Source organism: Sipha flava, unplaced genomic scaffold (genome assembly GCF_003268045.1).
Source record: "Sipha flava isolate LNK unplaced genomic scaffold, YSA_version1 81_pilon_pilon, whole genome shotgun sequence".
Lineage (NCBI taxonomy): Eukaryota > Metazoa > Arthropoda > Insecta > Hemiptera > Aphididae > Sipha > Sipha flava.
In genome coordinates this window covers 344,613-357,129 of record NW_020273623.1, presented here as the reverse complement: position 1 = coordinate 357,129, position 12,517 = coordinate 344,613, and the positions used below count along the sequence as shown (strand labels likewise).

The window sequence follows — 12,517 nt, the reverse complement described above, 5'->3', positions numbered from 1 at the left end:
CGTGGTTAAACGTAACTGTTAAAACTAACGTTCAACTACGAAAACGTCACCAATGCCACAAGGTTTTTATGATCTTTGTGCGACGTACACAAAAAAATAAATACAGTACATGGGCGTTTACAAATAAATTTTATGCGTTCTACATCGGCCGTAGTGTATGGCTGCATGTAATTATAATATAAAATCAAAATGTTCTCGAAATCCTCCGTGTTAACGAAACAGAACACGTGACATAGGTCCGATATGGACCGGGATAAGACAGGGCACGGAGGGGCGTAAGAAACCGACCGGTATAGGAAAGCGTTCGTAAAAAAAAAAAAAAAAACTGCTTTCAAAACCCGCAGCGAAATGTGAAATGGATGTACACAATATATCTTATTAAAAACATAATATTATGATATGAATTAAAATCATGCGTGCATTCGAAGCGTTCGAAAACGTCATTTAAATTCCCGGCGAATCCGATGTAAATCGAGATTAAAAGCAATAAATAGGTAGAAGAGACGGTCTGGCTGTGCGATGAATAATATTCATCAACCGTTAGTTGTAGTCGCACGCGTCCGATTTCCAACTGGTTTGATTTTCTGCGCGTAACACGCAAACATTTAAAACAAATAAAAATGATGCTTAGAAAGTAGCCGAAAATTGTCGATCCGACAACGACCACGACCGACGAACAATTTTATACTTCCAGTAATAAAAAAAAAAAAAAGTAGCGGTACTTAATAATAATAATAATAATAATAATAATATAATGCGTTCGATGATAATAATGGCAACACGGTTAATAGTTCTTATGGGCCGAACGAGTTGCTCGTCTAAGTAGCTGCGCTGTTGCGTAATCAGAATAACATACATATCCGGACTCTCGAGCGTACGAGCACTTTCACTTCGCGCGGACTGCCACCGACGTCGTCGTCGTTTGCGGCCGCGCAGTATAATCATATTATTATAATACCGTATGCGAGGTACGTGTAGCACGCTGGATACCTACTTAATGAACACACCAGATAAAATCGTAATACGTGTTCGCCACGAACAATATTTTTATTTTTTCTAGAAGAAACCCGACCGACCGTTTCCTATTTATACATATTGTAATATATATATATATATACGTATAATATAACTCCGTCACATTATCTGCACGGATTATCAGCAAATAATATTAAACAAATTAATGGAATTTGAATTTTCACACACGTTTCGACGCGATAATCTCAAAGTTTTGCACACGCATCGCATTCGAACGAAATCTACTTTGAATAGAAAGTTTTGAACCGCCCGTGGGATATATTAAAAAACGGAATAAATAAACGAGTAAATATGTAACGGTTGAAATGATTTTTTAAATTTTTTTTATCGTTTTGTATATCATTAAGCTGTACACTCTATTCTCTCTCTTTCTATCACCTGTCCTCCGAATGTAATCCAACGCTAAAATATACAAAACGACTTTACGCTCCGACAATAGATGCACATTTTCCAATATTTTAACTTCAATACCATTTGCATTGCAGCTGTAATATGTATCGCGGATCGATTAGCATATATTCATATTTATAGGTATAACGTACAACCTAGGGAACAGAGAGACAATGACCGTGACTTCATATGTATAGATGTAACTGTCTGGTAACCACTTATGATAAAAAAAAATATATAATATATATATCAACTTCATGTACCTATGAACTTCGCAACGTGACCGATCATTATTTATGGTATCCAAAATTTCGAGAATACTATTGAAACATTTATGATACATATATTATAATATTTATACTGTTATACATATATACAGTACAATTTTCCATGTACAGGTGCGTTTTATTCAATACGCCATATAGGTAGATAAATGGTGTAGATTAATCTACGCTATTTTTAGTTGATGGCTTATCGATTTATATTTTATAATATGTGGTGATAATAGTATATCTGTTTCGGGGTTAAAAAAATTAAAAAACACTAAATATTTAAATTTATTTTGTGTTATCTGTATTGCTAACGAATAATAACATTGTCTTGACGTACAGTGATAGTGATGAAAATGTGTTAGTACCACATCGGTTTTATTTCCCAAAACGATGTAAACACTTGTTTCTGTCTACTGGAAAGTAATACCTTCCTAATCTTATATATCGTATATTAAAATACTTTAAATGCAATTTGAAAATATATATAAAAATACATATTTGGACACAAAAGAAAGTCAGCTCTGGTGCTGATATTAATTAATATTCATTTGAATATTTTCTATAAATTAAAATTTTAATTATAATTGGTTTTTGTTAAGTTTTGAAATATGAAAAAAAAATTTAAAAAAATGTTTATTCTTATGTAAAGCGCATGCATAAAAATAGCATTCGAAATTTACATTGATTAACTTTTAATATTATTGCTTAAATCAAATTAGTGTTTACATGAGTGTAAGTGTTAGAATAATCTCGTCGAAATATAACAATATTGGAACTTCTTGACAAAATAATTTGTGTGATAACCTTGTTATAATTAATAACTAACCACCTGAATTGCTTAACCGCTGCCTACAATATTTTGTTATCGGATAAACGATTGAATATATAATTTTATTTTACGAAAAATAACCTTTTATAGCGGATTTTAACTTTTATGACTAAATAATGCTTATGAATTCGATTATAATCATGAACATGAAATATTTTAGTCTTGGAAATCTTTTAAAGATTTTTAAAGCATATACAATTATTAAGAAAATATATTTTTTTTCGACTTACCAAACATTGTTCATTTTTTAAAAAAAAAAAAAGCATTGTTATTTATTTATAAATACAATCATAAATTATATTAAAATAATAATACGTATCGAACTCAATGAATACAATGATTCACCTCATTTGCGATGAAAAATTGGACATAGGACAGTTAAATAATTAAAATTTAGAATAAGTTAAATAAATTATTAAAAAAATAAATATATTATACTAAAGTAAAATAAAATCTTTCATCTCGGTAAAATATAAGCATAAAGACTAAAAGATTAGTCATCTACTTAATCATAGTTCATTACTGATAAAGTATATAATCTCTGAAATAAAAATGACATATTACTGTTACGCTTTTTTTATATATTTTTTTTTATTTTTATCCACGTATTTAATTTAATTTTATGTCCGTTAAAATGCTTGTACATTTTTTTTTCTTCTTTTTCGTTTTTTTTCATTCACGTCGTAATTACTCAAGCCACGTGTAATTATATAGTGAATAATATAAGCACTTACGAAACGTCATCGATAAATAAAACTAAAAGCTTATGTTGATAACTATAAAAATATTACGGTCGATTATAACGAAAACATAAAAAAAAATACAATCGTTTCTTTAGTTACAGCCGCAAAATGTTAAAAAATATGTGTCGCGTGTGTGAAATATTCCACTCGTATTCGACTGTGCGCCTCCACAAACGTTGGAATGTACGTAGAACGGTTCATCGCGATCGCGTACGTACGAGTATAGCCGACATAAAAAAGATAAAGGAAATGATTTAAATAAATGACAATAATTTTGTACACATTTGAGTCCGTCGAATTACCATTCAGGCGTGTACGTAACATCGCACCAACACCATCGTGACGAGTGTCGCATCGTTGTTTTCGGAAGTTTTCGTTTCGTCTGATTATTATAACGCGTGTTTATCGCGCTACGATGTCCGGGACATACGGCGCAATTGTCGTTGTACCTCGGTCGGACTGGCTGGTTAGCGTGCGCTCACGCAAAGGGATGGTATGGCGCGGCCCCGCGATTGTTTTCTCGCGTCCCCTTTAAAATTGTTCATTCATTCGTCGCAATTCATTTTCAACGCCAAATCCTACGCGATACGGTACCGAAACAGGCCACGGTGTAGGAGGAGGGAGATCGGAATGCAATGATATCGTAGATAAGACGACACAAACATACGAAGCAACACGCCGAGTACGTGTTTCCTGTGACATGACGAACATGTACGTGTGCTGCGATATGATTTGTGCGACCCGCAGCGGCCACAGACGGAATAAGCGGGCGAAACGACACCGGCCCAGCCATTCCGTGGGTACGTTCGTCGGGCGTAAGTTGCGCGGCGGTAACGAACCCGTCACAGCGATCGTGTTACACCCGAGCGTTTTTCGATTACCTCGCACGGTGTACTTGCCCGGGGAGTGGAATTATGCGTTGAACCGTACGTACGACGGCGCTACGTACACTTCTCACGCGTACAACGACATGCCCCGTGCACGCGAAATCTCTCCTCCGCGACGAGATGTGTGTCCGGATGTTTTTTTTTTTTTTTTGTCTTCGGGAGACACGGATCGGTTTGATTAACGGTAGACTCGGCGAATCGCACACGAATTTCACGTCGAACCGCGGGTACGAGGGGGAGGTCGGCGGAAACGGATAAGGAGAAAGAACGGTTTTCGCGAATCGACCGCGGCGGCATCACAGATTGATGTCGGCGAGAAACGAAGACGAAAGTGAAAACGAATCGTAATGGAAGCAAAAACGTGTCAAATCTGTTACGGCTTCCTACTTCCGGCATTACGAAACGATCGAAACTGTACATACAATAAACACACATATATATATATATATATAATATATACATACGTAATGTTGCCTACTATTCCATGTGGATACACTACCGCGGTAGCGGTTCAATTATCAGACCGGTAAATGTGGGTTTGTTCGTCTTTCTTCGGCTCGGTGTATTTTTTTTTTTTCGCACAATTGTCTTGTGCGTGTACGTATACGTATACATAATACAAACGCACAACGTTATTCTGTACGTGTACACGATTTCGATTGTACCTGAGAAACGCGTGCGTCTCCTCGTTAACAATTATTTGCTTGTACTAATAAGAAAATAAAAAAAAAAAAAAAAAAAATACAAGAACTTCTTTGATGGCTTGGACTGCGGTCGTTTGCGGTTTTCATCATGTTTTCCTCGTTTTTTTTTTTTATATTTTATTTTCTACAAACCTACAAGGACGGCAATCCGTTTATCATATTCTGTTGTCTAATTAAAAATTAACTTACGTCAGGAGTATGCGCGCACAGGATGCGGTGTATAGAACCCAACTATAATCTCCGACGAGAAAAAAAAAAAATTAACCATCATACACTATACGATATATTACATATACCTACATGTACGCGAGTGTATGTTCGAGATCGACGTAAAATATGCGTGCTGCGCACGTTCATTCGAAAAAAAAAAATGCGCAGTAAATAGCAGTGATATCGTGATAGTAAATATCTCCAAGTCCGAGATTAAAATGCGAAAACACGAGATCGCTTACACCCAACCCCAGTTCAACCGAGCAATTCGACAGAAAAGAAACGCCAGCTTCCGTGTACAGGCAGTTATAATAAATCTACTGCTCTATTCGCGTCGATCAACATTAAAAAAGCGAATCGAATCGCATAAAATGTAATAGTGTAATAATTCGACGAGAAACAGCGATCGTTTTAATTGTTGCCGAGTACGCCGCCCTGTATACAGACACGCGCGCGCGCGCGCGTATAATGTACACAGCCTTGAGCGATATCCGTTGCCGACTGAGTGCGGTTTGTACGATAAAACCCATTTACGGCGTTTCCTCCGTCGCCGAGATCGGTGCAGTGTACGACTCTCCGGATTCCGTAGATTGATTCAAAGTTTTCCCGCGCGCGCGCGCGCGCACAAAACGGATGAATTACGCGGCGGTGAAAAATCCGCACGACAACAGTCCACGCACGTGTAAACCGCGATGTTTACAAGCGCGTACGGGTTCGAACGGCGTTTCAATGACGGAACTAATAATGTTTTGCGAATCGTTTCCTGGTTAGTAAAACGTTCGGAAAGTCGTCGGTCAACCAGCGCACCGTCTCGAAAACGCGCGTTATGTTTCGATATCTTGCACGCCCCCCCTCCCCCCCCTCGAACCGCGTTGGGGAGTAACGTACGCGATGGATCGTCGCGGAACCTCACTACGACAATGTAATGATACGATACCGAGATCGTTACAATAATCGTATCGTTTACCCGCAATTTTTCCGTCGGGTTTCGCGATTGCCGGCTCGACCGCGGACGGTCTGCTCCTCGCCTTGGATTACGCGCGCCGAAGGCCGATTCCTACTCTACACCGTTCACGATCCGAATACCGGTCGCGTTGAAAACGTCGTTTTAATTGATCGCCTGCTTAACGTTTACGTTATGCGGCGTGGTTTCCTGAACGACGGGAAAAAAAACGCCATTACCGGTCACCGATATTTATTAAAGCGTTCGGTTTTTTTCGTTTTCCAGGTAAAGCGTGCGGAGTGCCCAGAGATGGAAATGTCGACAAAAAAGAAGAATCCGAGCTTTTATGGACAAATGTCGTAGAATCTCAGTCGGCGTTTCTGGGACCGAATCTTTGGGACAACAAAACCATACCGTACGACAATGACCTCAAAGTGAGTTTCGATTACAAGCATACCGCCATGGATATTCATATCGACTACCCGCCTTCCGCCTCTCCTCCGTTTGCCTAGACCACAAATAGGGAAGTGATTAGATTTATATACTTCGCGACGCATATGGCGGCGATTCTTCCACAAGGACGGTGCAATGGATCAAATAAATGCGATATCCTAATAAGTAACGTTTTCGTAATGTTTCCGACGGTTTCTCGAATAATTGTGTGTTGCTCTAAGAATTCAATAACCGAGTCACGTCTCTCTTCTGCGGTAAATTCGCACCTGTACCGTATAACAACGATGAACAACGCGTTTTAGACCCCTTCAACAGCTTATAGATATTTCCTCATCGATCTCGAATCCAATCCGTCATAGTTTTCACACAGGTATTTTTTTACAGATCGCGTGGTAAAATATTATAATTATGCGCATTTCGACCCCTAAATGCAATACGATCTGACCTGCAACAGCAATACTGCCGACACACAAACAATTTTTCCTTTTTCTAAAACTTTTAGTACCGTATAACTATATAATATTTACTACATTAACAGTAATAGTATTATATCCTGCAAAGTGTATAGTTAATGCAGATCGACGTTTCTCAGCACTTACATCCCTGTCGCTTACTGTGCTTTTGCGTAGATATTCGCGTGTTCATCCCGGTGTGCCCTCCATCACTCGCTTCACGGACGACGGCCTTGGTCTTGGCCTTGCCATATTTATCCTCGTGTATCCTTGTTTATCTTCCGTCCATCCGTGAAATTCTCAACACCCCACCCAGACTCCAGACCTCAAAGACTTGAAAGGATCCGACCTCGGCCTTCTCGCGGTGGTTTTGATTTTCCCCGTTGTCCACTTTTCGACTCCGTGTACCCACAGTTGGAGCGGGGCCATCGTGCCATAATAATTCACCCCAGAGGTCTCCCATACGCGCACATCTATACACATGGTAAACCCTTTCACCGAAAATTCGTACACCAACCTCAACTCGCCCCCTCGAAACATCGGTGAAAACGTTGTGAAAAAAAAAAAAAAAAAAAATTACCCGACTTACAAATCCAGCAGTTCTTTCAAAGTTTCCCGTGAGACTCGCGAACAAAACACGAGCACATCAATATCTGTACAGATCATGCGCAACAACGACCGAACGTTGACTGATTTACGGACGTTTTACCACCTACATATTTTCTCGCCCACTCCCCTACCCAGCGTTGGACGGTCGCGTTAACGTGGTTTTTTTTTTTTTTTCGCCCGCAGTACTGCGACCTGGACGAGTTCCTGTCCGAGAACGGATTGCCGGTGGAAGGCGACCAGCAGAACGGGACGAGCGCGGGCAACGTGAACCCGGGCACCGTCGTGGCGGCCAGTCACCAGGGCGGCGGCGGCGGCGCGCTGATGCCGGGCGTGAACGGGCGACTATCGCCGCCGCCACCGGCCGCTATACACCCGATACAGCATCTGCAGACGAACGGCACGGGCGGCGTGGGCGCCATACTGACCAAGCGCGAGCCGTCGCCGTCGCCCAGCGAGCCGCTCAGCCCGATCACGATCAATCCGCCGTCGCCCGCCGATTCAAGTGAGTGCACACACACCACCGCGAACGGTTTTGACGACGTTTCTCGAACGCCTGTTGCGCTGTCGATGTTCTCACGTGCGCGTTCCTCTTTCGCGCGTCCAAGAAGTTCGCGGGACCGTCTCCGCCCAGCGCCCGCTCATCCCTCGCGATTCCCCGTGAAATTCGCATACTTCCCGCGATCCGTTTGCCCGTCGTCCGCGATCGTGTTTGCACATTTATTCTTGCGCGCGAGAAGCATTGTTTTCCTAACCCCTGCTTCGCATCCGAAAACGAACACTTCTGGTCGCCCCGATCAACTTGTTCGTCACCCGATCTAGGCACGCGCGCGTACGTACGCGTCCGTAAGTTGTATCTGAAATTTCAAATCGATTGCTATTGCGTTTCCGTCGAAAGTCACGACAATCACGATCATCAGAATACCAAAAATATGTTGTGCGACAAAACGGACTAACGGTTCGCTTGTGGTTTTTTTTTTTTTTTTACAGCACTGTCGTTCGCGTCGTCCAGCAGAGACTTCGACCCGAGAACAAGGCCGTTTTCCGACGAGGAGTTGAAGCCGCAGCCAATGGTAAAGAAATCAAGGAAACAGGTGAGAAGGGCCTCGTTAACTTGATTGGTTTATTCATTATATTGTCACTAATACCGCGAACCTATTCGCGGTCCGAGTGACATCCCACTGACTTTAATTTTTCATTAGTTTGTGCCGGACGGGCTGAAAGACGAAAAATACTGGGCAAGACGTAGAAAAAACAACATGGCTGCCAAGCGTTCGAGAGACGCGAGGCGAATGAAAGAGAACCAAATTGCGTTGAGAGCAGGATTTTTAGAAAAAGAGGTACTTTTGCTCATTCGAGCCCTGCTGCTATATATGCCGAACGAAATAGTGAAACGATCGAATTAAAATGGCGTAAAAAGACCAATACCGCTGCATCGCGCTGTCCGAATTTCCAAATCTAACCCGATGTACAAATATTGTCCACGAGCTGCGGCTTGTTTCAAAATACCTATTAGTGAATCTCGGGTGGTGCGGTATGATATCGAAGTCATGTTTCGGAGTTAGGTATAATATTGTGTATGAACGCTCGGAAAGTCCAACAAATGTATACGTGTTACATTTCTAAATGTTATCGTTATGAGCTTGCGATATGAACATTACAAGAACAATAACCATCACGTGTCTGTTTTATTCTCGTCGCATTAAAAAAAAAAAAAAATACCTACTACCGATCACGTCGATACGTAGTAAGATTACCGTTTTATAAATCATTTCAAGACCTTCGTCTTGTCTGTGCGCTGGTACGATTTTTAAATAAATCAATCTTCAATATTATAACTCATATTTTACAATCCATTGCCGTACTGCCCAGATCCCCGAGTGTATAACACACATACGTATGTATGTGTTATATTGGACACATCACACAAATCTTGTAAACGACGCGCGAGTGGTATTTTTTTTTTTTTTATTTGCATATCGTTAGAGCATTTTAAAATAAATGTTATATAACACGACTCATTGTTTTGATTTTTGTAAGGAACGCGTAAGACGTGCACCGCGGAAAATGATTATTGAGCTCTATAAATTCAGTGAAATAAAATCCACCTATTCATATATATACTTTCTGATAGTACGAAGCGTCATCATATGCACGCACAATATTATATTGCAACACATGTTGCGCACTGTTCTATAATATTATAATATTCAAATCTCGTTGTTGGTGTTTTTATGAATTTTTTTGCGAAAAATATTCCATAAAAACCGCCTATCACGCGGATAGTTTATCATGCGATTTTACTCGCATTCGAATATTGCAGTATATATTTTACGGCAGCAACGATGACGCAATAAATTTTTCATACAAATATCGATCGATCAACATTTTTCACCTTGTACGGCGAGATACGAAACACGACTTGATGATACACAAATGTTTTAAAATTGCATTTGCACTGGGAACAACCACTCCGCCCCTCCGTAGCCGGTCTTTGAACAACTAATTTTTTTTTTTTTTTTTAAACAAAAAAGCATTAACTTGTATACCATCGTTTGTTCGAAATACTTGTTTTTATAAACTATATTGCGCGTGTATACTGCATTTGAATGACTTCTTGTACTTATGGACGCCCTTGTCTGCGTATTGTTATCGAGCAGCGGAGTGCGTTTTGCGCGAAAATTGTGTTTCTCCGACTTAACTGTATAGTTATGGCACGCGCATATTAAGCGTACAATTAATACGTGTTCATGGCGCATCATAGATCGATAAATAATGTTATGCAAGTGCATGAAAACGAATTACAGGTCCCCACGGGCGATTGGCTTTTTCGCTAAATTCGACTTTTCTGTTTAAATTAATCACTTAATTGTGAATTTGATTCAAAATTTACGTCAACCTTGAAGATTAATTTTATGTTAACTACATGTTTCTGTGGAGGGCGGGTCGTGACTCCAACCCCCCTGGTTGCGCCGTTGCACGTAGTACTCAATTATTATACATCTAATACAAAAAGTTCCGTGGTCAACGGAAAGATCGAATATAGTGAAAAATGTCCATTGGCTTGATTTTTTTTTTCTGCTTTTTTCTTCATATTCATACTCGTTTGCCATTATCATCCGCTTTGTTAGAGAAAACCGCTTGTTTGTGCATCGTAATACGATTGACTATTATTAATACCGGAACGTCGTTGTGTATTACTCGTTACAGAACATGGGCCTCAGACAAGAGATGGAACGCTTAAAGAAGGAAAACTTGGCTCTGCGAGATCGCCTTTCAAAGTTCACGAACGAGATCTAGAATACAAATCATGCGGATTTCTATAATATGCACACCACACACACACACACACACACACACACACACACAAACACACACACACAACCCTTCGTTATACATATATGTATGTATATGTATATATTTAATGTCCTGTGTTTTTGATCAATATGAAATATCTTACACCCGAGGAGTATATAATAATATTTATCGTAACATATGTACAATATTATATAATGTAATTTGTTTACCGCAACGTCGACCGTCGAAGAACAACACCCTGTATATAAAAATATATATGTGTGTTATGAATGTAATATTATTTTTTTAAAAAACGACGGCTGGAGCGTATACATTATAGATATACAAATAACGAGTTATAATAATAATTATCATGGTATTGCGATATCATTAATACCTACTACGTTGTAGTTTACGAAAATGCATATTATATATTATACCATACGTACTATTTAATATTATTGTAATAACGCAACTGATCTCAATTCCAAATACGAAAGAAACATTCCAAACTCTTACCACAGGCATAGAATCCGATGATTACCACTTGATTACCTACTACCTTCTTCGTTGGACGTCGTCGTCGTCGTCGAACAATTATCTAAAGCCTCGATAGTGGGAACGAAACGAATTTGGCGATACAAGAAGCACCGGATACAATATATATGTATTTGTATATTAAATTATATATAAATATGCATATTTATTTATATAATATACACACACAAACACATACAAAGGTCAATTTCTAAAATCTTAATTTACAATAGTTTTTAAGTATATGATAATATGTATATGGTTTTTGTTGTTCTGTACATAAAGTAGGTCTACAATTATTAAATTATTAATTATATTATTATTATTATTATTATTATTATTATTATTATAAATCGTCCTATTTATATGTTTTTATAAAAATTAAATGCGTGTTAACCTGACATATTATATTAATATAGTCTTGATAAGTAAATAAAACGAAACCATATATATTTAATAAACGTGAAAAAATGCATGTAAGATGAAAATAACGATTATAAAGGGAAAAAACATAGGATTTTAATTTTTTTTTTATCCTAATTATTTTTATTAATCGCGTTGGTCTTTGATATACGCCGAAAATCGATCCTTTTAGGCGCAATTTATTTCATCACAATATTGTTAACCATTGTCGTTATCATTTTTCTTTAATGAAGTTTTGAGGGATTTTTTTTTCCAATTTACTTACATTCATTGTTGCGTCAGATTTTGTTTTATTTATCTATGCTTCCAATATTGTATAACATGTCAATTAATTCATAAGATCATCACAAATTAATTATTATTTTATTTTGATGTATAGATTTCCCTGCCTTACCCCCTTCCTCCTCCTTATTATTAATTTACAAATGTTTTTAATATGTTTAGTTTTACCATTATTATTTAATTGTTTGGTTAGATACTTATCTTTTTCTTTATTTTTCTTTTTTAGCAATTAAGTGTTGATTTTTAAAAATGTTTATTTATAAGCATGATTATTGACAGTTCGCTTATTGTTTCATAAATTAATTAATAAGGCTTTAGAATATTAAGGTATTTGTTCTAAGGATCATATTTGATATTTTGTGAATAGTTATTTTTTTTATAATATTATAATAATACTTAATTGTAATTTTGTTTGAAAAAAAAACAAACGTATGGGTCAGGGCTGCTGTAAAAT

At 38.2% G+C, this 12,517-nt stretch overlaps 1 protein-coding gene across 8 annotated transcripts in view; it reads left to right on the top strand.

The window, feature by feature from the left end:
* LOC112693143 (hepatic leukemia factor) overlaps positions 1–11,117 on the top strand; it is a 73,123-nt gene extending 62,006 nt beyond the window's left edge. For 6 of the 8 annotated variants that reach the window (XM_025568071.1, XM_025568074.1, XM_025568077.1 and 3 more), the window contains 5 exons: positions 6,299–6,447; positions 7,711–8,029; positions 8,515–8,618; positions 8,727–8,864; positions 10,735–11,117. In XM_025568071.1, coding sequence (XP_025423856.1) covers positions 6,299–6,447; positions 7,711–8,029; positions 8,515–8,618; positions 8,727–8,864; positions 10,735–10,824 — 800 coding nt within the window. In that variant the 3' untranslated portion in view covers positions 10,825–11,117. The remainder of the gene's footprint in view (positions 1–6,298; positions 6,448–7,710; positions 8,030–8,514; positions 8,619–8,726; positions 8,865–10,734) is intronic. The other 2 variants (XM_025568072.1, XM_025568078.1) reach the window with 1 other exon arrangement.
* Positions 11,118–12,517: the final 1,400 nt, after the last annotated feature.